Source organism: Onychomys torridus, chromosome 23 (assembly GCF_903995425.1).
Source record: "Onychomys torridus chromosome 23, mOncTor1.1, whole genome shotgun sequence".
Classification (NCBI taxonomy): Eukaryota; Metazoa; Chordata; class Mammalia; order Rodentia; family Cricetidae; genus Onychomys; species Onychomys torridus.
The window spans coordinates 8,601,841-8,629,127 of NC_050465.1; the positions used below are offsets into that span (position 1 = coordinate 8,601,841).

The window sequence follows — 27,287 nt, forward strand, 5'->3', positions numbered from 1 at the left end:
TTTGGAAAACCCACCACAGCAGCTTCAGAAGCACTGGCCCAGCCAGACACAGCAGCCAGGACTCTCACATTGAGAAGCCAGCATGGCAAGGGTGTCCACTCACACCAGAGCTGCCCTCTCCCGCCTGAGCCTATCACAGAGACATACATGTGCCCTAATGTAGCCCACAAGCATGCACACACTAATACCTCTGTAGATACACGGACATACACACCCTTAGAGGTGAAAGCTTATACACACACACACACACACACACACACACACACACACACACACGTCACATTTGAACACAGCTCTTGCCTGGCCTAACATCCCTCTAGCAGCCACCGTCAGGACTTGGGGCTCAGCCCCTCCCTACTCCACCTTCATACTCCTCACTCTGACAACACAGTCAAGCGCGGGTCAGGGCCCCATGGCCATTCACCTTCTTGTTGTCCTCCCGCTCACAGGCGACATGCAGAGCTGTGCGTCCGCCCTCCTCTGGGATGAAGGTGCTCTCCGTGTAGTAGCTGCTAGGTGGGCCTGGCTCGTTGTTGAGCTTCAGGCTTGAAGGCAGGAGGTCAGTCTGCGGCAAACACAAGGCTTGAGACAGGTCCTGCATGTCCCAGAGTACCCGCTGACAGATTCTAGGTGTGGTGCATCTTCCCACAGAGCCCTCCACACTGTTTGGAATCCTCCCAGAGCCACTGTGACCCCCCACAGCACGCAACACCCTCTAGAGGGCTGGACTCAGAGGCGTGCACCACCAAGCCTGCTTTTGTTATGGTTGTGGTAGCGGTGGCGGGGTGTTGGTTATGTGGTACCCAAGAATGCTAGGAAACCACCCATTGAGCCCCAGCTCCAGCCCCTCCCCTTTTTTGAGGCAGGGTCTCCCTGTGGAACTTACTATTTAGACTAGACTGCGCCCACCTCTGCCTCCTGAGTACTGGAAATTAAAGGCATGTGCCATCGTGCCTGGCTACCTCAATTCTTTATACCTGGCGTCTCCCAAGTGTGTCAACCCTGCTTCCTCCCATGGCCACTGTTGGGTCCTGATCCACATGGCCTGCCCACACTAGAAGGGGCCATGACAGCAGCAGAATGATCAGAGCTTGCATGCGACTCTCTTTTTTGTCACCCTTCCCCCCCCCCCCCCCCCCCCCCCGCCCCACCCCCTGGTCAGTAGGCACAGTTGCAGATCCAAAGAAAACCACACCTTGCCGGCTTTGTAGACATAGTCCTTGTCGGCTGCCTTGGCATCCACATCAGTCACCGCGTGGAGCAGCAGCTCCGTGATCTTGACGCCCTCCTCCCCGGGAAGTGAGGCTGCAATGTGGAGCGGAGTCAGAGACTGCATCTGCAGAGGAAGTGTGGCAAGGGTGAGACCCAATCTGCAGCCAGGCAGGTGAGGCCCTGGTCAGGGTTATGTCAGGGTCCTTGCTGCTGCCTGAGCAGATGGGAGAATGCATACCTTACTGCAACCATTTCAGGTTCCCAAAACACCATTGCCTTCTCACCAGGCCAATGGGTGCAGGACAAGGAAGCCCAGGAGGGCAGAGGCAGACAAATGCCCACAATCAATGGATGGACTGAGTGCTCTCAACATGCCACGTAACCCACGGGCATCCAGGGTCACAGCTGTGAATGCATGAAAATCAACTGGCTTGATCCCAGTTGGTTTTAGGCTCTCTGTCTGACACTATCTTCTTCTTCTTCTTCTTCTTCTTCTTCTTCTTCTTCTTCTTCTTCTTCTTCTTCTTCTTCTTCTTCTTCTTCTTCTTCTTCTTCTTCGAGACAGGGTTTCTCTGTGTAGCTTTGCGCCTTTCCCGGGACTCACTTGGTAGACCAGGCTGGTCTACGGCCATACCACCCTGAACGCGCCCGATCTCGTCTGACACTATCTTCTAAGAGTACCACTTCATGTCTCTGCCAGGCTCTGGTTCAGATACCACCATCTAACAGCCATATAGCTCCTAATCACCCTTCTGATTCTCCCTATGGTGTTCTGTCTATCACCTTGAAGCATCACCCCAGAGATGCAGCAGGTAACTGCTCCACCTGCCTATGGACCTTGAGCTACATACCCGTAGGCGTAACCTCTCTTGATCCTTGAAACCTGAGATGCACTTAGGACTCCCTCCCTCTTCACTCCTTGGGGGACTTAGATTCAGAACTGATCCAGGCAGCTGGAACAGTGTTCCAGAACCTGTGTCAATTCTGTTCTGTACAATGAATTTTTCCCCTTAATAAATCCTTTGCCCTTTAAAGAGACTCTGTGGATTTCTCACTCTGCCTCTCCCCATTGTCTGAATTGGTCCCTGATGGACTGTCTCTGAGCTCCAGCATGGTTGTGAGGGCCTGGGAGAACCCTGCTCTCAGAGTGAATACCAGCAATTGAGAGATCCCAGCCAGAGCAGACAGGCTATGGCCAGGAAGACATGCCCTACTTGTCCCCAGCCCAGTTCCCCTCAATATGATCTCACTCAAATAGGAAGGTGTCCCTCAATAAAAGCACCTGGAGAACTCCCTGAAAGCAGGGTGTAGTTAGCCTGGAAAGCAGAAAGAACCCACAGTAGGTGGATGTGATGAGGCAGGGGAATAGTCCAATACTGGGAAGGTAGCATCAGCTCTACATGGCATATGACCTGGGACACACCCCTGCAGCTGCTGACTCAGGCATGGGGTCTTAGCAGCCCAACAGCAGCCATTGCTCTGGAATGTTAGTTGAAGGTATGTTACATTTGTTTATGCTGTGGAACATTTGTTTAATGATGCAAAGATGAGTTGCATTCTTTTACAGTGCATTTGTTTAACTCTGTAAAGCTGTGTTATTTTGCCTGTCTAAAATATCTGATTGGTCTAATAAAGAGGTGAACGGCCAATAGCTAGGCAGGAGAGAGAAATAGGTGGTGCTGGCGGGCAGAGAGAATAAATAGAAGAAATCTAGAGAAGAGGATGAGGATCGAGAAAAGGAGAAGGAGAGGAGGATACCAGGGGCCAGCCACCCAGCCAGCCATGGAATAAGAAAGAAAGAAAGATATCTAGAATAAAGAAAGATAAAAAGCCCAAAGGCAAAATGTAGTTAAAGAGAAATAGGATAACTTAAGTTAGAAAAGCTGGCTAGAAATAAGCCAAGCTAAGGCTGGGCATTCATTAGTAAGAATAAGTCTCCATGTATTTCTTTATTTGGCTGTTGGGTAGTGGGCCCCCAAAGAATTAAAAAAAGAAAAAAAAAACTACAACCAGGCCTTACCCCTACAGCCAGTTCCCACAACCAACAGCCAGCAGCCTCAGCACATTGTCAGTGACCACCAACACATAGGAGGGTAGGTGCCATGACCGGCACACATGAGTGAATACAGCAGACAGCACAGTTTCCTGCTGATGTGGATCCCAGGAGATCACATCGACAGCCAACTGAGGTTCTTCAATGTTTCAGACTTAGACACTGAGGCAAGTGACCAAAGAGACACACACAGGTGGAGGGAAGAACAGGAGAGGAGGAGACTGTGTGGTCATCCCAAATAACAGGGGGGAAAAGAAACCAGGCTGTTCCTCTCTCCCCAGTTAGCAACACATGAGAGCCAGTGGGGAGCCCCAGAACAGCAGAGAGATGAGGGCAGAAAGACACGCTCACAAGATGAGCCAAGAAACATCCAGCACCCCAAACAAGAAGACCAGCTGCAGAAGGAGCCAGGCCCTCTCACAGCAATGCACAGCTGGGCCACCCTTCTCACTAGACGACAGAAGTTCTGTGCTGAGATATGCTGAGATGAGATGCCATGCATGCAATGATGGAGACATGGCTCGTGCGACTCCTGCTAGGGACTAAACTCCCACAGTGGTCTTGCTCGCCCTCTGTCTGCAGCTAGGCCTCAGCAAACCCTAATAGGGGTTCCTTCTAAGTTCTTAGGAACTGGTTGGAGATGTAGCTCAGTTAATAGAATGTTAGTCTAGCATACTCAGAGCCCGGGGTTCCATCCTCAGCACCATATAAACTGGGCACGGTGGTGCATGTGCCTGCAGTCACATGACTGGAGAAATAAAAGCAAAAAGATCAAAAAATCGAATTCAGGACCGGAGAGATGGCTCCATCGTTAAGAGCACTTGCTGCTCTTGTAGAGGACCCAGGTTGGGTTCCCAGCACCCATATAGCTGCTCACAACAGTTTGTAACTCCAGTTCCAGTAAATGCGATGCCTTCTTCTGGCTTCCATGAGCACTGCATGTATGTGGTACATACACATGTGGTACACTCTTTGTGGTACATACATGCGGGGAAGCACTCTTACACATAAAATAAATGTGGTTTTTTTTTTTTTCACTACAAAGTCATCCTCAGCTACATAGGGAGTTCCAGGCCAACCTGGGATATATAAAACCCCATCTCAATAGGAAAAAAAGTCCTCAGATAATTCTGAACCCAGAATGCTGTTCAACAAGAGGATGAAGAAAAAGGATTCCCAGGGATACTGAAATTCCTTCCCGCTACTGATGTTCTCTGCTGGAGAACCAGCCAGGATCTGAAGGAATCCAGGGGGACTTAGAGGTACAAAACCCAATGCAGAGCAAACCCCTAACATGTATTATCAGGTGGGGTCATTCTGGTAGCTGATGCCAGGAATGCACCCGTGTGCAGGGGGGCAGGGGGTGGGCAAAATGCAGGATCTGAGGTTCTCCAGCTAGCCTCGATGGGATTTTCTCATCTGCTGTATTTGCTGTCTGTGTAGTGTTAAGGCATTCCATCTCTGGGGACCAAAACTGTTCTCCACTCCAGGTGTCATCCTTGGGAAAGTGTGGCCCTCAGAGAGACTCAATGCTCAGATTACTGATAGCAGTGTTTACACTCAGCGGTTCTTTGGAAGTCTTGACCGTTTGATGGCTCTGTTGCCACTGATGTCCCCATGCCCAGGTCTCCCAGGAGCCTCAGTTGTGTGCTGTGGGATGAGCAGTCAGTCTCTACACCCCTAACAGCAAAATGGGTAGTGTTTGGACACTCCTCCACCGTATAAGGAGGCACGGGTGGCTTTCAATGCGCGAACGCTGTCTTTGAAAGTGGGAGTGACCCCCAGAGGCTCCAGCGTTAAAGAGACTCGGTCCCCTGGGTAGCATACTGGAAGAGGAACCTCTCAGAAATGGAGCCTGGTGGTGGGTCTCAGGGCACCGAGGACATGCCCTGGAAGAGGACAGCCTCAGCCTACCCTCTCTCCATTTTGCTTCCAGGGTTTTGGTGTAAGCAGTTTGCTTCAATATGTACTCCCACCGTGACACACAGCTCTGGCCACGGGCCCCAAGAGATGAAGCTGCAGAATTCTGTGCAGGATATCTAAACCCATGAACCTTTCTGCTTTAAAAGTTAACTGCGCCGGGCGGTGGTGGCGCACGCCTTTAATCCCAGCACTCGGGAGGCAGAGGCAGGCGGATCTTTGTGAGTTCGAGGACAGCCTGGTCTATAGAGCGAGATCCAGGAAAGGCGCAAAGCTACACAGATAAACCCTGTCTCGGAAAGAAAAAAAACAAAGTTAACTGCACTGGAGACTTCATTCTTATCATTGAAAGTTGCTAATACAATGAGCAAATGTTCAGTCTGACCCAAAACGGAAGAAATGCAAAATTAAATCTCAGAGGTGCCACCTTCCACCCATGGAAGTGCAAGGATTGTGAGCATCCAGGCCATGGGAAACAGTGGGCTCTCACCACATGAGACCTAACTGCAGATACACAGTGAGCAAGATCACCGTGGGGAGCTTCATCTTCTGGCAGTAATTGTATGTGCCATGTCTCCATCAGTGTATTCATGGTCCCTCAACTTAGCACATGTTCACAACGATGCTAATGAAGAGCCAGGCATGACGGCTCACCCCTACAACTCTGAAATCAGGGAGGGGCAGGCTGGAGGACCAGGAGTCCAGAGCCTCCTTGGCTACACAGGAAATCTGAGGCTAGTCTAGACTACACGAGACCCTGTCTCAAAACCAGAACAAGACTTAAAGGTCAAAGTTATTTTTCTTTTGCTTTTCCTCCCCATTATTACTTTCTGATTTATTGCTTTATTTTTGATACTCAAATGAAATAAATGGAATAAAATCTTCAGATTTTCCTGTTTGTTTTCTGATGAAGATGTGGAGACAGAGAATCAAGGAGGATGGAGTGTTTGGTAGTGAGCTCTTCAGCTGATTTCGAAACAGGCTTCTTAACTCCAGGTTGGCAATCTGTTCCATGGAAGTCCTTACCTCTTTAGAAATTAATTAATTAATTAATTTTTCTCAGCCTGATTACATTTCTCTCTCTCTCCCTCCTCTCCTACCATCCACTCCTCTTCCTTTCTCTTCAGAAAAGGGCAGGCCTCCCATGTTTATCAGCCAGCCAAGGCATGTCGAGCTGCAGTGAGACTGGGCACCTCCTCTCCTATTAAGGCTGGAGGAGACCACCCAGTAGGAGGAAAGGATCCCAAAAACAAGTAACAGAGTCAGAGGCAGCCCCTGATCCCACTGTTAGGAGCCCCACAAGAAGACCAAGCTACACAACTGTCCCATATGTGCAGATCAAAACCCACAGAATCAACTAACTTGGGTTCACAGGGGTTCACAGAGACCTAACTGCCAACCAGAGAGCTTGCCTGGGAACTGACCTAGGCTCTCTGAAAAGTTATTTTTCAATACAACCTCCTTAGCTGGATGTGCTGGTACATGACTGTGATCACAGCTACCTGGGAGGCTGAGGCAGGAGGATCACGAGGTTAGGGCCAGTTCCACCACACAATCAGTCTGAGGCCAGCTGGGGCTGCGTGATAACTCTGACTCAAATACTAAAGGCAAAATGATAATAATACAGGAAAGTGTATACAGTGTGAAGCCACCCAGAGGGAGGAGGTGGGAGCCAAAGCCTTGTGTCCACCCAGGCACTGTGCTGTGGGCCAGAGTCTTCAGGTTCTCGAGGCAAGAGCTTTGGTTTTTGTTTCTGTTTCTTGTTTTGTGTTTTTCAAGTTTAGGGCTAACTATTCTAACCACATGAGCTAACCTGAGGCTGCTTTTAATTTTTTTCTTCCTCAACTGTGTATGACTGTTCTGTCCTCGGGCAACCAACCCAGGTTCCTCTCTGACTTGCTGAGGTCTGAACCATAGAATTCAGACAAAAGAACGTAATGCAGCTGATACTCTGGGACTACAGTGACAGTCTTTACCCCATCTCATAGAGCAGCCCAACAAGGGACGCTGGGGTCAGATGGGACTGTGCAGGAAGCCTAGCCTCACTTTGACCTGCTTCCTAGGGCACAAAGCCCGGCTGACTTCCAGGGACATCGGAAGTTGAGGTAGTGCAGGTTGTGCTGAGGAAGGTGCTTCCAGAGTTGTGGCTTGGGGAAGGCTGGAAGGACCAGGTAGGGCTGCATGGCTGCCACTGCTCAGGTGGACTAGATATGAGCAACAAAGGGCCCACCAACAAACTCTGTGGCAGCTCCGAGTTCTCATCCCCGGAGTTCCAGCACTGCCCACAGGTTCATGTTTCAAGAGCAATGTACTTGTCAAACGTGTCCCCCAAGAGGTGAGCCCAGTTCAGAACGGGTAGGAGCTGGCACCTGGCAGTACTGTCCAGACCAAGGGCTTCTAGTGTGGGCAGTGGCAGTGCTCAGCCTGCAGGAGGGGCCAGAATAAGCAAGGCAGAAGGGACACAGGACATGGCTAAAGGGAGACACAGAAACAGGTGTGTGGGCAGGAAACCCAGGTTAGTTTTCTGTTAGCTGGATTTGCTGGCCTAAAGAGCTTCAGAGACAGTTTGCTTCAGTCCCTCCTGTCTCTCCATGAAGCTGATGGCACTGTGAAAGAGGGCAGGTCTGGCCCTTGCTTCCCATTACAACCCTCGTCCTACTTTGTTTCAAACACAGGGAAGGGGATGCATTAGAAAACTACACACATCATGGCGCACTGTGAGAAATAACACCCCTTCATAACCATATCTAACAACACCATGAAACTTCAGCGGTAGGCCACCTTCCTCCTGTGATGTCACCAATGCCTCACGGACCAGGTGTTTACAGACAGGATGGACCAGCTCTATGGCTGGCCCTGAGAAGCTGTGGGCTTTTGTGAAGGAGGACCTGGGAGTCTGTGGGGGTCCCACATCCATCGTGCCGCAGAGGCCCCTCTGGCCACTGACACCTACCTGTGGAGGATACTGAATATCAGTCCGGGCCCCACTCTCCAGCAACAGCCTCACCCCATCCACATCCCCAGCCTTCACGGCAAAAAACAGGGCCTGCATGGGTACTTGACACAGGTTGGGATCAGCTCCTCGACGCAGCAGCAGCTTGATGGTCAGCCAGCGGTTTCTACGTCTGGAGGTACCAGAGGACAGTGTCACAAGATGGAGGCAATGTACAGGGTGGTTGTCATACCTATGATCTGGACAGGATCCTCCACACAAGGGATGAGGGGTGCTGTCAACATAGACTTCCTGTGCCCCAGTATCCAGCCTTTCTTGAAAATACCCCAAGGTCAGCCCTTCCAAGGCCCTGGGAGGCTCAGAAACATAGCTAACATCAGACCTCCCTGTGTGGGCTACCTGAGCCAACTTCAGCTGTGGTCCTCCAGGCTTCAGTCCAGCATGGGTCACTTAACCTCACTGAGATTCGTCATGAGATGGGGAATGGCCCCTACCGGGGTGGGTGCAAGACAGTGAGGTGGATGTACACACACACACATACACACAGACACACACACATACCACACAGTGCCCATGTGCTCAAAATGCAGCCCCATCACAGTGCCCTTGCAAGGATGCTGTCCTAGTTAGGGTTTCTTTCAGTGTGCTAAAACACTATGACAAAAAGCAACTTGGAGAGGAAAGGGTTTATTTTATCTTACACTGCCAGCTAACAGTCTGTCATTGAGGGAAGTAAGGGCAGGAATACAAGGTAGGAACCTAGAGGCAGGAGCTGATACAGAGGCCACGAAGGAGTGCTGCTTACTGGCTTGCTCCTCATGACTTGCTCAGCCTGCTTTCTTATACAACCTAGGACTACCAGCTCAGGGATGGCACAGCCCACACTGATCTGGGCCCTTTCACATTAACCGTCAATCAAGAAAACACATCACAGGTTTGCCCACTGTCCAATCTGGTGGGACATTTTCTTAGTTTGAGGTTCCCTCTTCCCAAATGACTCAGCTTGTGTCAAGCTGATATAAAACTAGTCATCACTAGATTCCCAGACAATAGGGCATAGTCTCTAGAAACAGCTCTTAGTGGTGGTGCAGGGCTGTGATGGGTACCCACTGAACACATGCCTTACCCTGGAAACAATCCTCCACCCCTACCACAGAGTATCAGTGACTCACTCAGCCATGGTCTGTGCCATTTTCCTCACAGTCCCTTTGTCCAAATAGGAGGGGATGTTTAGCAATGAACTGTAAGCCTGGGCACTCTTCTCCAGAATGTCCTTCGAGACGTGGATGGAGTAGTTTCGCATGCACACGTTAGACTCGAAGTTTGTATCAATGCTGTACATGGTGCTGGCATCCACATTTTCTGCCGTGCCCTCTGGCTTTTTCTCTATGTCACTGCTGGGACTCTTCACTGAGGGGGTGTCTCGCTTGTGAGCCACATTGCTCCTCCAGATGAAAGACTCTCGAGATTGTACAGGACCCAGGACCAGGGCATCATCCAGGCTGCTTGAGAGGGGTGATGACTTATAGTCCTCTCCAATGGGGGTGAACATGCCAGTATCATAGAAATAATCTATGTTTTGCTCTCCAAACAAGAATGAGATTTTGTGGGTGATCAAGGATTTGGAAGGTTCCTATGGCAAGGACCAAAAAGGTCTCATTAGAGGAAGGAACTAACATGCTTCTTTCCACAGCAGCCCCAGTAAGAACCGGAGTGGTGGCTTGGGACTTCTTCCACAGTCTACACACCCTTGCAGGGACAGGGACGACTCTGAAGTCACTACCCAGAACTAGAAGTAAGCAGCCGCTGCTCAGGGCTCACAACACTCGCTGTGCCTCCTGAGTTGACGAAACATGGCCTGCCTAGAAGCAAGCATCGCTGTGTAAGCCAAGGATAGCTGCTGGCGACACAGCTTACTCTCATTCTTCATATTGACTTCACACAGGGCAGGGCTGGTGCTAGAACTTGATGCTAAATAAAACTACATCGTTACAGTTATTTTCACTACTTTCTCACCACTCAAAAATTCTCATTGTACACAGTGTGTTGCAGCTTAAATTATTTTTCTGCCCAGTGATGTTGCTCCTCATCTCTCTCCTTAGGCACATGAACCCTCAAAGAAAAGTTCCTAGACTGATGACTACCACAGAAATGCAGATTCTCTGGCCCTTCCCTAGCCATGCTGTTAAGAAGGTTCCCCCTTTCCAGCATGTTGCTGGGGGAGGTCTCAGGACCCCAGGCTGCTGTGCACGTGACTCATGGGGAGTACACACCCCTTAGTACATGTGCCTGACTCAGGGTGCCTTTGGAAGTCCCCAGGCTCTCTCTTCTGACGCCTTCCTCACTAGACTTATCTTTCCATTTACCATACATATCTGGGCCTGGTTCACACATCAGGGAGGTGGCTGTGGACATTTAGGGAAATGGGAGGCGTGGTCGATGACGAGGGTGTGGTGGCCAACAGGGGCTGACCTGGGGCAGGGTCCTCTCAGCAACGTTGGGCTGGAAGAATTTGCTGGGGTAATAGTGGAGGAAGCACATGTTGAGGGGTGAGAGGCCCTCATCTGAGAGCTTGTTCACATCAGCCCCATAATCCAGGAGAAGGTTGACAATGTCACAGTGCGAATTGACCTAGAAAGTAACAAGGTCAGACTTGTGAATACAGGGGCTGGGCATGAGGAGGACCGCCTGGCATCCATGCTGCCCTCATAAGGCTGCACCCTAGCAGGACACACGACACTCACACTTGGCCTTGGTGAAGGGTGATGGTGTGTAATGGAGAAACCAATGGACCACTCCCAGACTGCTTCCATTTGGCCTTGAATCTCACACTTGGAGGAGTGGGGGGTTGTTTTGAGCAGTGAGGATGGGCCAGCTCCTGTCAGGCACTCACCGTTAGAGGGGACCACACAAGGGATCCCACAGGCCAGTGTTCCTTACGGGGAAAGTACTTACTGCTGCAGCAGCAAGCACAGTGTAGCCCTTGGAGTCGGCCACATCAGCACAGGCAAGGTTGTCCCTCAGGACTCCAAAAATCCAGTTATAGTCCCCTTCCTCAGCCTTCAGGATCATCTCCCTGGAAATATCCTCCTTAGGGCCAGTGGGCCCAAAGCAGCTGCGGTTTCCCTCCAGGATGGCAGCTATGTTCCAGCTGGTGTGAGCACTCTTGTTCCTGGCAACACAACAGGCTTCCTTGGCATTAGACTGGAATCTGGATCACCCAATACTTTCCACAAGAAAGAGCCCAAGGGGGGCCGCCTCCCTCTACCCCTCATTCTTCTGATCCCTCAGAATTCCCCTTCCTGCCTGGGTGCTCATTCCCTCAGTATCCATCACTCCTTTATCGCCCTGAGCCCTAATGGCTGTACTGCCTGCCAGTGACAATCAGGATGAAGTACCCAGTGAGAGAGACATGTGATCTAGAGGTAAATTGCCCATGCTAAGTACTGCCCCAGCAAGAACTGCATCCCTGTACATCTGGCTTCTTGGAATTACTACAGCTTTACTGGGAAATATGTTTTCAATGCAGGACCGTGAGTGAGCAGAAAGGTGGCATACACATGGCTCCACTGTCAGAGCCTAGCAAACACATCCCACCTTCTGCTCATTTGCTTTCTGCTAGAGTAGAGAATTTCATTGTCCCATGGCCCAGGTCATCACACAACACTGAATCTTCCTGTGTGCACAGAACACAATTCACAATCAAGAACCCATGGATTTTATTCACTCAGTAATTGTCAATGTTTATCAGTTGATGGTTACACAATGGATGGATGGCAAAGATGGATGGATGGATGGATGGATGGATGGATGGATGGATGGATGGATGGATGCAGGGATGCAGGGATGCATGGATGCATGGATGCATGGATAGATGGGTGGATGGGTGGATAGGTGGATAGATGGGTGAATAGATAGATGCGTGTGTGGAAATGGATGGGTGGGTAGGATGGATGGGTGGTGGGTGAGTGGGTGAATGGAGTAAATAGGTACATGTATGGATGAACATAGTAAGTGGATGGATGGATAAGTTCATTGGTGAATGCATGGATGGAATGGGCAGGAAGATGGATATGGGGAAAAAGATGGAGCGGAAAAACAAGTGGATTGAATCAATAGAAGGGCAGATAGGTGGATAGATGTAAGGGTGGTAAAAGGATGGATAGGTCAATGGAGTAGGTGTGTAGGTGGATGGATGGAAGGAAGAATAGATGGATGGGTAGATGGATGGGAAATAGTCATGTGTGCCCATCAAATGCATTCTAAAATGTTCACTGATATCTGAGGGCAATGTTTAAGGATGTAAGAATAGTAGAGGTACTTGAGTATTTTAACATTTAAGGTAAACAGTTTTTCCTAGATGAGTGCTGACTTTTCCCAGGCTGTGGCTATGGGGGGGGGTATCTTCAGAGATGGCAGAGCAGTGCCAGATTTCATGGCTTTCCTTGCAAAGGCCAGAGGTGTAATCAGTTTGCAGCCTCCATTCCTCCCCTGAATCCCACCCTGAGTTCTCTGCCAGACCCTTCACTAACAAATGATAGTAATGACGATGTCTTCTCTTATGTTGGTGCATAGCAACTTCACTCACAAGGCCGCTAATGGCAGACAGGAATCTGGCCTTAAAGTGCCCAAGCTCTGGCTTACAGAAGAGGGAATGTACACAGGTTCAAAAGCCAAGGTTTGCCCTCAGGGTTCTGCTCAGGAGTTTATCATAAGTCACATCCCCTTCAGGGGTCTGCCCCTGCTCTGGACTGCAGCAGCTGCTCACTGATGAGTTATTCCTGGACTCTTCCCCAGAGTGGGCTAATGGAAGCCAGGAGTCCCTGCTCCCCTACACAGTCACAGACGCCTCACAGCTCTATCTGGCTCCCTACCATCAGGGTACCGGTCTAGACTCCCAGCACAGTGGGGGCTGTTTGAATCACTGAAGCAAATGCTGTGCTCACGTTCATCCAACAAGAAATGCTGAGAGGTGCTCAGGTCCTTAGCCGCAGCCCAGCAAAGGGGAACATCAGAACCCGTCCCAAAGGGGACCCCTATTCAATCCCAAAGATGGAAAGAAAGACCAGATTGATCACCTGAACTTGTAAGTTTGCTTCTGGATTTTGACCAACAAAGGAGTCTCATTTGTTATAAGCCAGGGTTCTTCATCCTCAATGAATGGAGGGATCTCATTCATGAAGATGCGGTCATCCAGCTCTCTGCGCAGGGAGCCTGTCATGGGCAGGTGGCTGTTGTCCGTCGAATAGACATGCACCTCTGGAGGCAGCGTTAGGTCATCATTCAGGAGAAACCGTTTATATTCATAGAAGAAAGGGTCCTGCTCCTCAGGAAGACCCGACTCCACCTTCTCCTCATCTGAGAGACTGATTCTCCCCCTTGAGCTTGTGAGGAAGTCTAAGAATTCTGGATAGTTCAGCAAGGAGAAGCTGTTGGGAACCTCTGTCCCCAGCTTGAGGAGGTGCTCACGGAACCACAGTCCAACATCCTGACTGCCATCTGGGTAGGTCTCAATGCCTGGCCCGAACCGTAGGTCCTCTTTATACAGTCCCTACAGGGGAAGCCCACAGGGCCAAGAGAGACACTCAGTTGAGCTTTCTACTTAGTTGCAGTTTCATGAAATCAGCAAAAGAAAATGTACTCCTAAGAAATGTACTCATCCACTACACACACACACACACACACACACACACACACACTGAGGTATGAGGTGTGCTGGGCACTAGGATAGAGCAAGGTCATCATGTTCAGACAGAAGGTAGGTGCATGGAGAGGGTGCTGTGGCCAAGTGGAAGACAAAGGGCCAGGCTAGGAGTGGCCTCTCTGAGGTAAGGACATGACAAAGGGCTACAAGCTGAAGCTGTGATGGAGACATATGGGTATGTTCACTCCCAAGAGACTCCTGCAGGCCTGAAGTTAGCTTCTAGTCAGGCAATGTTATCTACAAGCTTCTATGCTTATGAGGACAGAGAAACTGCTACTTGTGATGTTGCACTCACTGAACATCAAAGTCTTATTATTTATTTACTTTGGTTAAGGTCCTTCAGAGATGCTTATTAGGAGCCAGCCCCACCCCATCTGTCACTCTCATTCACTCCAGAGTAGAGAAGAGGAGAAGGGAGGAAGAGGACAGGAAGAGGAAGAGGAAGAGGACAGGAAGAGGAAGAGGACAGGAAGAGGAACAGGAAGAGGACAGGAAGAGGAAGAGGACAGGAAGAGGAAGAGGAAGAGGACAGGAAGAGGAAGAGGAGAGGGATTGTTCTTTGCTTTCCATGACCCCAAGGGACAGTGCAATTTCTAGGCTGTTCTAAACACTTCCATCACTACCCACCTCTGGTGTGCAGAGAAGAAAGAATCTCAGACAAGAACACAGTGAGCAGTGGGCTGGTGCAGGGGTCAACATAAAGTTCTACCCTCCTACAAGACGGGCCTCTTCTAAAGTAATGTTAAAAGATGTCTGGAGCTCACAGGGAAGTCAAAGGTCAACCAAAGCCATAGGCCTAAAATATGGAAATAATGGCGCCCATGCCCTCATCCACCATAAGACAATCTCATCTCAGCTTCCTGGCTTCAGCCTGAGGTGGGCATAGGTGATGAGTAGGTCTGTAGCCTGACAGAATGGATTGTGAGAAAGAGGAGCGGAGCACAGTGTCTGAGGTAGCTTCACTCTAAAGGGAGTTGCATGGGGCGGGCGGCAGACACATTTCCAGCAGACCCTGTGAGGGGCTGAGGTGGTGGAGTGGGACATGGTGAGGAGCCTGGTGGGGCCTGATGGGCCCAACAGAAAGACAGCGCCCTTATCTGGAAAGCTCAGCTCAGGTAGCAGCTATAAGAGCAAGTGGGTCAGAAGAGACCCAAGGGAGCCAAGCAAGGTAAGGGCCAGAGGGAAAGGGCACTCCAGGGGAAAGAAGCTGCCACATGTGTGCCTGAAGTCCACAGTGCCTGTGCTCAAGACCCAGCAGCTCTCCTGACAGGAAACAACTCAAAAAGATAGTCCAAACACCAGCAGAGCCACACAGGCTGCATCCTCGGGACAAAATGGACTTGTATTCCCAGCTACTCCAGTGTGAGACAAGGGGACTACAAATCCAAGGCCAAGCTGGATTGCAGAGTGAGTTCAAGGTCAGCCTGGATGACTCAATAAAGACCCTCTCTCCTAACAAAAGCTAAAAGGAGGGCTGGGGTAGCTCTCTGGTACAACACTCGCCTAGTATGCACAAATCCCTGGGTTTAATCTTAATTGCACTAAACTTATTCTCCAGAAGACACCCCAGTGCTGAGGGATATGTTTAAATCATATCACTGATAAATACTCATATGGCAGAATTAGCATAAAGAGCACTCTAACTGTAATAACATAAATAACCATATTAATATCACTAACTAAACATGTACAATTGAACAGACAATTCACCCCAAAAGATATACAGACAACTAACAGGAATCAGGATCGCCTGCCATCAATGCGCTCCCAACCAACCACACCACAAGGAGATGTCACAATGTGCCCACAAGAATACTAATGTCAAAAAGATGTTCTGACAATGTGGAGTCACTGAAGCGTCTATTGATGGCTGAAATGGCCTGGCCACTTTGCAAAGCACTTTGGAGGGTTCTTAGAAAAATGATTGCACACTTCCCATTGTAACTGCCATTCTCAGTCTTTGGTGTTTGTCCAAGTGAGAATAAACAAGTGTGTGTCTACATGAAGACCGAGAGGCAACCGTTCTTAGCAATTGCCTCTCTGTTCAAAGTAACCAAAATGCTGAAGAACTCCAAGGAACATCTATTGGTGAATTCAAAAGAAGCAAGCAAGCAAGCAACAGCAGCAACACCTAAACCAAGAGATATCCACACAGTGAGATACTTACCTACAATAAAACTAAACGAAACACAGAAACGCGCGAGTCTCAAAAGAATCATGCCCTAAACAAAAGAAAGCAGGCAGGAAGCACCACATACAGCATGATTCCATTTATAAAAATGGAAAGAGTGGGGCTGGAGAGGTGGCTCAGAGGTTAAGAGCACTTGACTGCTCTTCCAGAGGTTCAATTCCTAGCACCCACATGGTGGCTCACAACTATCTGTAATGAGATCTGGCGCCCTCTTCTATATATATAATAAATAAATAAATTTTTTAAATTTTGTCTTTTTTAAAAATGTAAAGAGTGATATAAAAAAAAGAACAAAAACTAGTATGTGTGTGTATGCCAGACAGTGGTGGTGGTGCATGCCTTTAATCCCAGCACTGGAGAGGCAGAGGCAGGTGGATGGCTGAGTTCAAGGTCAGCCTGGTCTACAAAGCAAGTTCCAGGACAGCCAGGGCTACACAAAGAAACTCTGTCTTGAAAAACCAAAAAACAAACAAATAAACTATACACCTCCTGACATGCTATCCAAAAAAACAGCTGGAGAATATGTGCTTTTTAAAATATATCTAAAAATAGTATATAACTCAAAACAGGAAAATGGAGTTGAAATAATCTAAGCTCATTCTTGCATTTTTCGAACCAAGAACTTATCCTGCAATGTTGGGGTGGGGGTAGAGTCCTAAAAGGATAAGGAGTATAAAACTTCTAAACCAATAGTCTGAAAATAAGATAATGCTTTTGGTTTTAAAAATCTCCTGTCAATCCAAATGAAGGTCAGAAGAGAGGGGGGGGATGCTGGATGGTGGGGTCAACACACCACACACGAGGCAACAGACTTCATCCTGAATGTACTTCTACTGTTGCCAAATGTGCCTGGTCAAAGGCAGGTAAGAAACCATTGGCTAAACACGAGATTCAAAAATTGCCAACAGCATCACAAAAAGTAAAAATCTGAGTCCAGTTCTATTTTTATTTTATTTTGTCAAGACAGGTTCTCATGTATCCCACACCGGTCTTGTGTTAAGTAGCCAGGGATGAACTTAAATTTCCAACCCTCCTGATTCCACCTCCTGGATTGCAGGCATGCACTCCGACATCTAATCACACTTGGAGCTTTGTGAGTGCTAAGAAAGCACTCTGCCAAGTGGGCTGCATCTCCTGTCCTGGGGTGGAATTCATTTTACTCTAGTATTTACATTTAGTTCAACCTTTCCAAAATATCACTTTTAAATATATCTAATGTTGAAAACTTTTCAGACATTTTACTTTTTTTTTTTTTTTTCTTAATAAGTCTTGGTGATCTGGTCTGTAGGTGCTGAGGGTATAGCTCAGTAGAGCACGTTCTCAGGCATGTGTAAGGCCCTGGGCTCCACCCTAGCACTGCCAAAATAAAGAAGTTGGTATGTGTTCCACATTTACAGAACACCTTAGTTTGGAGAGCTGTACCTCAACCATTCAGTAGACACCATCGTGATGGCTTGTGGCCACTGTATGGGACAAGGCAGATCTAACTGTCCAGTCACCATTATTGAACTAAATTTAGATAAGCACACACACATTTTCAAAAAATAAAGAGAAGAAATATCTATAATTATTTAAAATTATGGTGTGAAAATAATGTCCCAAACTTTATATAACTTTATTAACATTAAATTTAAACTTTGGGTCATGAAAAATTGAAGAGGGCTTTTGTTTGGTTTGGTTTTGGTTTTGGCTTTGGTTTTTTGTCTTTTTCATCTGTTTGTTTTTGAGACAGAGTCTCTCTCTTAAGTCCCGGCTGTCTTGGTGTTTGCTATACAAACAGGCCAGCCTCTGATTCATAGATATCCACCTGCCTCTGCCTCCCAAGTGCTAGGACTAACCCTGGCCTGAAGAGATTATTTTTAAAGAGGACATATCTGTCCATTATAAAAAGGGGAGGCATAAGACAAATACCAGGGGCATACAATAAATCTAAAATTTTACCCATTAAATGAGTAATATGGTCTCAAAGAATATAAAGATGAATGTGGCTCTGTAAGGAGTATTTTAAATTTTTTCAGTTGTGGTGAGACATTCTAACTCACTGTGTTCAACACTGACAGAGTCAGTAAAAACACAAAACCAAAAAAAAAAAAAAAACCACTTTATTTTCAACTTAAAGTAACAAAAACAGTGAAAATATGTGACTCAGGAAACATTGTGGTTAACAACTGCTGAAATGCATTTGAAAGATGGCCTTGGACCAAAGAGAGGTTCATCAGGTAGAGAGACTTACTATGCAAACTGAGTGGCCAGAATTCCATTCCCTGAACCCACGTCAAGGCAGAACCAACTCCACAAAGTTGTCCTCTGACCTTCATGTGAACAAACAGATTTAAAAGACAAAAACAAACACTACAGAGTCAGCCATGCTGGGTAGACTCGGTGAAAAAGGCCTGTGTCCCAGCTGTTTAGGAAGCTGGGCAGGATTACTGCAAATTCAAGACCTGCCTGGGTTACAGAGTGAGTTCAAGGCCAATCTCAAAATAAGTAAAAAGAGAGCTAGGAATGCAGCTCAGCATTAGAGCTTTTGCTTTGCATGCACAAGGCCCTAGGTTTGATCGTTAGCAACACAAAAATAAGAACAACAAAACTGACCATGGTCTAGGTCATCACGCAAGTCACAGCTAATTTAAAGAACGGAAATCATGCAGATTAAGCAAGCACACAGGAAATCAGTAGCAAAATGTCAGCAAAAGCCAAAATCTGAACGTGAAAAACAATCCTCATGACAAGGAACCATGGGTCAAAAAGCAATCAGAGCATAATTTAAAATGCACTTTGAACTGGCTGGGAGTGACAGTATGAGGGAATTGACACTGTGGGACACAGAGCCAATGTGTACATCTGACAAAAGCCGGCAACCGGTAAGTGAGAAAAGCTTAGAAGATCACTGACTGGAGGCAGGGGTGAACAGGGAGGGTGGACAGGGAGAAACGGACAGTAAAACAGAGCCAAATGGACAGATGAGCTAGAGCAGAAGCTGATTCTCTGAGGGAAACAAATAGCAAAACTGTGATAGGCTGTCTGGCTCTCTGTTGGGAAGAAGCTAGCCCCACCCACAATGTGGCACATCGCTATGAGCAAGGATCATTAGCCACACTAAGTGTTCACAGGCATGAAGACTGGCATTCCGCAGCCATTGGGGGGCGGGGGGACATCATAGACAGGGAGCATTCAGACACGTGCCCCCCCCCCCCAGGCTACACTTGAAGTTTTCCCAGGGAAATGAAAACCTGCACTTAATGTTGACATGCACACACAAAAGCAAACTAAACATGTGTGTGCCACAGCTTTATTCACAATTGCCCCAGACAGGAAACCGTCTAAAGGACTTTCAGTTAAGCTGTGGTGGCTTCATACCCATGGAGACTTCGGTAACCAAAGAAACAACAGGAACACTGGGAGCCATGGGGCGGAATCTGCCCTGCGGGGCCAAGAGGAAGACACTGCAGGGCTCCACCATGTGGCCCTCTCTTGCAAAAGCACGGTTACAGGCAGAAGGTTACGCACAGGAGCAGCAATGTGAAGGAAGGAAGCCGTTTTGTACCCCAAGCACACAAATCTACGCTTGTTGAAACTTTCAAAACTTTTCTATTAATAATTAAGGGTTGGAAAGTCACGTGTATTTTTTTCCTTCAGGAGGTGAGGGGGTGGAGGAAAGGCAAGTTTTAAATAATATGAATAAGAAAGACCCATTTTATATATTAAAAATAAACATTTATCTTATTTTTAATTCAAAAGATACATATCTTGATAACATCCTTCTGGCAATAGATAGATGCATTTTTTATTTTTTATTTATATCCTTATTATTGGTAGTATTATAGTCACTAAAATAAGAAAGCTACTTCTATTTAAACTTTTCAAGAACCTAAATATCTTTTTCTCCAGTGTTCTAGGATAATAGCTGTATCCACTACTCATCCAAACACACAAAGGCCCCACCTGACATAAACACTCATGGCACTACCCCTCACATGAACACACAGACGCCCACCCCACATGTGTTTTCACACAAGTAGACTTGCCCCTCATGAGCACACCGCAGCCTCTCTCCTCATGAACACTAGCAGCTTCTCATATAAACACACAGTAAACCTGCCCCTCGCATGAACACACAACAGCCTGACCCCTCATAAACATATAGTGATCCCAACTATCACATGATAACAGGATCTCCTCACCTGGAATAACTTGGTTTTCATGAACATGGTGCCATAGCCTTCTCGTTGGCTGAGGTAAAACATGCCTGTGAAGCTGGAGCCATCCGGCCATCTGTAGGTGCCCACACCATGGCAATGGTCCCTGTAAAACTGCCCTCGGTAGGTCTGTGGAGTAGAGAGGCTAGTGAACCTCCCCATCTGGGAGAAGGCACTTCCCTCTGGAACCCCAACCCTGCAGTAACTGCTAAGTCAGGCTACCATACCTGGTTGGCAGAAAATGAGGACCACGGGACTACAATGGCCTTCTTGGGTACCCAAACACAAGGCTTCTTTCAGTCCAGGTGACCAATGTGATAATTGGGGTTGGTCCCTCAAAATACCCAGAGAGGCCTCCAGGCAGTCATCCTTAGGAGTACACCCTCCCTACCTGCCCTCTGCTCTGGTACAGACTTGGGGGGATGGTGTCGGAATCGCATGGAGCTGCTGCCAGGCCAGCATCCACCCTGGGTTTGGCAGAGTCCTTCCCTCTTAGGAGTCCTGGCCCCACCCTCATGTGCTCTCCATCAGATAACAGAGGCCAGGCTGGCTGGAGGATGCTTGTTGGTGGGGACCCTGGGTCTAGTTGAGAACAAGGTAAGGTTGACTTTTGGCGCCTCAAAACTGGGCCATTGTGAGCCTGTGTCCTTGTCCAGAGCCCTTCAGGTGAGAAGCTCAGATGGGTGTTTCAAAGGGCATGGGAGAAGAAAGGAGGGTGTCACCCATCCCCCAGGCACTGTACTTGACTTGTATGCTGTGAGGTGGCATCTCCCTCCTCAGAAAAGGCTGGGCCAGGAGCTCTTAGCTATGGTCTCTCAAGAAGTCATGAACAGTGGGCAAATGAGAAACCAGATGAAGACCTGAGACACAAACACACAGGTCTAACCATCATCGTGTAGCCCCACACTGGCTCCTGACATCCCTGAGTTCTAGGACTGGGCTAGAGGCTCTGCCCACAGCTGCTCCCGTTCAGGGTCTTAGAGGACTCCTACCTTTCTTCCCATCCCAACACCTTTCCCCCACCATTGCTCTCCTCTGGACAAGTGTACCTCTAGGGATTCATGGCCACCCCTACCCCATGTAACGCCCCTGCTCTGAAATGCTCTCACCAGAAAGAGTAGATGGCCATAGCATGGCCTACCTCTGTCCTACCCAGGCCACAGCTCCCTGGGTCAACACAGCCTCCTGACTGGAGCTGGGCTCATGGGACTTTAGAAACAAGGCTGGGAAAGTAATGCCCCTTCTACTGTTTCTTGAACAAATGAGAGGAACTAGATGTGAGAGGAAGAACCGGACCAGGTAACCCCAGCCTTGGGCACCAAGTTAGAGAAGCCCTTGCCAGAGGTAAAGGCACACTTGGAACAAAGGAGCAGAACAGGAGCCCATGACCTCCCAGAAGTCATGAGCAGCACCAGATTGGAAAGGCCCCAGTACCAGGGTCCTTAGACTGCCTGTGGCAGTTTGAATGTAATTGGCCCCCATAACTTCACAGGAAGTGGCACTGTTAGGTGTGACTTTGTTGGAGTAGGTATGGCCTTGTTAGAGGAAGTGTGTCACTGTGGGGGCAGGCTTTGAGGTCTCTTGCTCAAGCTTTGCTCAGTGTGACCCTCAGACCATTTTCTGCCATGCCTGCAAGATGTAGGACTCTCAGCTACTTCTCTAGCACCACGTCAGCCTGCATGCTGTCATGTCCTGCTATGATGATAATGGACTGAACCTCTGAACTGTAAGCCAGCCCCCTAATTACATGTTTTCCTTTATAAGAGTTGCTATGGTCATGGTGTCTCTTCACAGCAACAGAAACCCTAACTCACTGTCCTAGACTTTGTCGAAGCCCTCTACCTGGACACAGATCATAGGAAGACAGAACCTCCAGAAGTCTTCAATAGTACTGCATGCCTGGTGACCCGGCCAGGCTTCCAGACACAGTGAACCCCCAGGTTTGCTGCACACTGGGCTGTTGTACCCAATCAGTGACCCAGGAAGCACAAACAAATTTGGTCATGGGCCCCAGTTTTGGGTCCCTGCTTCCAAGAAAGCTTTACTTAGGCCCTGGGCACAGCCTGGGGGGGGGGGTGTATTTTCATTTTATAGTTAATCCTTTGCCATCATTTTAATCTTAGACAGCAAGCAATTTCAACAAGGTAAAATATGTGAGTTTCTGCAATAATTTGAAACTTTAAAATATTTGCCCACCTTGGGGGAACCTACTACTGTTGCTTTGCCAAACTGATATGCTGTCAAGCTACCTTCTAAATGTTTATATTTATATCCATTGATTAGTGCTGCCCTCAACCTTGGTCAGAGAAGCTTCTTTTTGCAGTGGGCATCAGTCAGTGCAAAGGTTCATAACTGGTCGAAGTGCTAAGAATAAGTGATTCACAAGTGTTCAGCCCTTAATGGGATGTCTGTAACTATCTCCCACCCTCAAGGCTCAGGGGATGTTGTCGAAGAAGTGGGGAGAGAATTGCTAGGGTGGAGAGCTGTAAAGTATTGGTTTCTGGACATGACATTGCTATGACACTCATGAACTCACAGCATCTCTGGCTACTCACGGGGCCCTACCTTTAGCTGAGGAGCTATTTGTTGGCAGTTAATGGCTGCTGAGGATGAGAAAGTCAGTTTTCTCTGGGGGTGTGGCTGCTGGTAGGTTGCCCGTGTACCAGTGGAGGACCCCACACCCATGCCAATGTGAGAAACACTAATTGAACCCAGTAAACTATTTTAAAAAGAGAGAGAGGACATTAAGATGGGAAGGGGACACTGGGTGGGTTGGAGGGAGTGGAGAGTGGGGTGAATATGCTCCAGATAAATTCTATACACGTATGAAACTGTCAAAGAATAAATAAAATATTTTAGATAATAAAACATTCACTCAGAATAAGAAATTATCTTCTTCAGCCACAGCTTCCCAAACCCCATGCATGACCCCAGGAAACCATGACATGAAGCAGAAATGTGCAGAGAACTCCTCTAGAATTCCCTTGTAGAAAGCCTTAACCCTATGCTGTGGGTCGCTTCAAAGGTTCACAACACCTGCTCTCGGGAGAAGGACCCCTGCTGAAGCCACCTACCTCGCCTGTGGGCCAAGAGAACTCGCCATATCCAAGCTTCATGTTGAGTCCGAACTCCCCTCTGTAGACACAGCCATCCTGCCACTCCTGCACCCCTTGAACGAGCTGGATGTAGGCCTCCTTCAGGTCCTGCTCTCTCAGGGGGCTTTCAGAATCCTCCTCATCCTCCTTGGGGTCCACTGAAGTGTTCCTAGGAAGACAGAGAACTAAAGAAAGAGCAACTAGGAACATTGTAAGAGTGACCGTGTGTGGAGCACCACCCCTTCCATCTCATGGCACTCTCCAGATAACCCCAAGGCTCCAGATTTCCCCCAACTGGGGCATAGAAGATGCAGTGATTGTGGAGTGGCACAGGAAATGGCCTGTGCAGGAACTGACAACAGTAAACGTGTCCACCCCTGAGATTGGACCAGTCAGTCCCTCTAGCTATTTCCAGACAGATTGCCCACAGCACAGTCCTCCCTCTTGAGCTGCATACAATATCAGCCCCAGGATGGGCAAGAAACAGGCACGCAGACACACAATAGACCCAGGAAAGGTATGAGAGCAGTTGGAGGGCCAGCAAACTGATGGACAAATGGACAGATGCAGGATGCATGAACCACAGTAGGGAGAGGTGTGTCCAAGGCAGGTTTGCCCTCCTCTCACCCTTGTGTTCTGAAGGGATGCGTTGGGACTTAGACAAGGATCTCAGCCTAAGTCCATGACACCCCCCCTCTCAGCTCTCTCAGGATGCTGCCTGCTGATGCCTCTGCTCTGGAGACCAATCCCAATGTCTGGCAGGTGGCTAGATTGGCAGCACACAGGGATCCCTCAGACCCTGGGAAGATTAACCTCAGCTGTCAAATTGACTTCATCTGAAATCAACTAAGACCCAAGCAGTTGGGCATGCCTGTGAAGGATTTCTTTGATTGGATTGTTTGAGGAGAGATGGTTCATGCTAAATCTGGGCCACCCTATCTGGTAGCAGCCAGGACATGGGAGGAGGAAGCTTTTGTGTCTGCTTGTTTGCTCTCCCTCGTGCTGGCAAGCTCATCTATCCTGCTTGCTGGGGCATTTCTTTGCTGTTATCAGAACCTATGTCTTTAGTGTTACAACAAATACCAAAGATCAGCTAAAACATCCAGCCTTGTGGCCTTAACAGCTACAAGATTCTTGGCCTTTCTTTGAGAAGACAGAAATTGTTGGACTACTCAGACCACAGCCTGTAAGCCACTTCAATAATCATATGTATGCCGGGAGGTGGTACCAGCACTTGGGAGGCAGATCCAGGCAGATCTCTGTGAGTTTGAGGCCAGTATGGTCTACAGAGTGAGATCCAGGACAGGCACCAAAACTACACAGAGAAACCCTATCTAGAAAAAAAAAATTATATGTATATAGTATATGCATTGTACTATCATATATTGCTATGGGATAATCCCATTGTACGCTGTGAAGATTTGTCATGTGGATTAGTTTAATAAAAAGCTGATTGGTCAGTAGGTAGCCAGGCAGGAATTATAGGCAGGACAACCAAACTAGGAGAAGGATAAGTAGAAGGATAGGGTCAGAAGAGATGCCAGCCAATCGCTGAGGAAGCAGGATGTAGAAATCAGGTAGTGGGGGCTGGAGAGATGGCTCAGTGATTAAGAGCACTGCTTGTTCTTCCAAAGGTCCTGAGTTCAATTCCCAGCAACCGCATAGTGGCTCACAACCATCTGTAATGAAGTCTGGTGCCCTCTTCTGGCCTGCAGGGACATGTACAGACAGGGCACTGTATACATAATAAATAAATAAATAGGTAGATAGATAGATAGATAAATAGATAAATAAATAAATAATTTATTTTAAAAAATCAGGTAGCAAGCCATGAGCCATGTGGCAAAGCATAGATAAGAAATACGAGTTAATTCATACATAAGAGTTAGGTAGTAACAAGCTTGAGCTATCAGCCAAGCATTTATAATTTATATTAAGTCTCCTAGTCAGTTATTTGGAAAGTGGCTGCTGGTTATTTGGGAACAGGCGGTCAGGACGGGAAACATCCACCTACAAATGGTGCCCACCGTCCAGTGTAGATCCACATAAGACATGAAAAAGCTTTTAAAAAAATTCTAAACACACAAAAGTGGAGCCAGACACAGCTTCCGAGTCTCACAGTCTCACACCAGCCACAATGCAGAGACTCATCTCCCGACAGCTGCCTGCAAGATGGAGCTGGCTGCCAACCACCATGAGCCAATCAGCCTTGCTGGTTCCCGAAGGCTCTCTCATGTGCTGCACTACAAAGAAGCTTCTCCCAGCTGCTGCCTCTAGGCTTGAGAGCTCCACCAGCATGCTACATGGCAGGTTTAGGGCTTTTGCTCATGCAGACAGAAAAGGTTACAGATACACAGTAAAGACAGATTCAGATGGGAAAAAACCTATAAACGGGTTACAGTGTGTTTAAAAATATACATAGACTTGGGAGAGAAGAGAAAAGGGGTTGAGAAAGGCCTTAAAAGAGGAATAAAGTAATGTAAAAGAAAAAGGCCATGTAAAGATAGGAAATACACAGAGAGTGGATCCTGTGTGTATACACATACATACACACATATATTCTGTCAGTTGTTTCTTTAGAGAACCCTGACTAAAACAGCCCTAACCCAATCCACCAACCAGCCCTTGAGTGCCTGTTAAGGGCCACTGAGCCTAAGCTCGGCATCTAACCGCTAAAGAAAGTGTCCCACTTCAAGAAGACAGAACCCACATTTGGTAAATCACATAGACAGAAAGCAGTGAAGAAGGACAGACACCCAAACTATCCTGGTGAGGCTGAAGGCACTGTTGTGGGTGCTTTGAATTCTTTCTTTTCTTTCCTTTTTTCTCTCCAACAGGTCTTCCTGTGGCACAGGCTGGCCTCAGACTTAACATACAGCCGATGATGTTCTTGCACTTCCAATCCTCCTGCCTCCACCTCCCAGGTGTGCAACCACAGGTATGCACTGCCATGACAGGTCGTGCAATGTTGGGAATTGAAGCCAGGACTTTGTGCATGAAGGACAAACAACTGAGCCACATCCCCAGCCCTGAGATGTAAATTCTCATGTTAGAGTCCTAAACACCAGTAGCTCGGAAATGTCCTTACAGAGATAACCAAGGTCATCAGGGTGGGCTCTAGACCAGTATGACTAGTATCTTCATAAGAAGGAAACCTTCATTTGGGCATAGAGACATACACAGGGGAGATGACGTGAACAGACACAGGGAAGAGGAGTCCATACAAGCCAGGAGAGAGGAAGGGCATCAAGTCTGAGGCCCTTTGATCGTGCATATCTGCCTCCAGAACAGTGGGAGGATGGAACCTGTATTGCACCATCTGACCTGAACCCTTTGTTACAGAGATCCTAGCAAAGTGAGACCTGGCCTGCAGTTGCTTCCTTCAAACATGGCTCAGGGGCTACTTGGATAACTTTTGGAAAAGGCTATCATCAGTAAGAGGAAAGAAGGGGAAGTTTTCCTGAAAAAAAAAAAAGAAAGAAAGAAAGAAAGGAAGGAAGGAAGAAAGAAAGAAAGAAAGAAAGAAAGAAAGAAAGAAAGAAAAGAAACTTGGAATCAATCAAGAAAATCAAAACACAACTGTGTGAATATAAGCCCATTGGTGGCGTTAGAGGTGGCCAGCTGGCACAGAAACAGTCACCTGGCTCTGCCACAATTGTTTGTCCTAACTGGGCTCTGGGGTCCCTTCATGATTCAGCTTCTTCATTTGCTACTACTTGCCCATCCTTTTTCCTCTTGGATTGGTATAATTGAGAGTTTTCTCTCTCCAGAGACTCTGCTAGGGAGGGCAAAAGAGGCTTTAAAGATGCAAGAGGAGGAGGAGGAGGACAGGGAGGAAGAGAAGAAGGAGGAGGAGGAGGAGGAGGAGGAGGAGGAGGAGGAGGAGGAGGAGGAGAAGTGTAGTAGTAGTTGGAGTGAGTAGTTCTAGCTGGCCTGGATTGACTTATGTAGGCCAGGCTG

At 48.0% G+C, this 27,287-nt stretch overlaps 1 protein-coding gene across 1 annotated transcript in view; it reads right to left on the reverse strand.

The window, feature by feature from the left end:
- The window catches only part of Ankmy1 (ankyrin repeat and MYND domain containing 1), a 53,660-nt gene that overhangs the window by 26,063 nt on the left and 310 nt on the right, over positions 1-27,287 (reverse strand). Inside the window, exons 2-10 of the mRNA XM_036173064.1 lie at positions 23,307-23,474; positions 20,218-20,361; positions 13,217-13,689; positions 11,094-11,310; positions 10,611-10,769; positions 9,311-9,771; positions 8,139-8,310; positions 1,196-1,336; positions 425-565 (exon numbers count right to left, since the gene is read on the reverse strand). Coding sequence (XP_036028957.1) covers positions 425-565; positions 1,196-1,336; positions 8,139-8,310; positions 9,311-9,771; positions 10,611-10,769; positions 11,094-11,310; positions 13,217-13,689; positions 20,218-20,361; positions 23,307-23,474 — 2,076 coding nt within the window. The remainder of the gene's footprint in view (positions 1-424; positions 566-1,195; positions 1,337-8,138; positions 8,311-9,310; positions 9,772-10,610; positions 10,770-11,093; positions 11,311-13,216; positions 13,690-20,217; positions 20,362-23,306; positions 23,475-27,287) is intronic.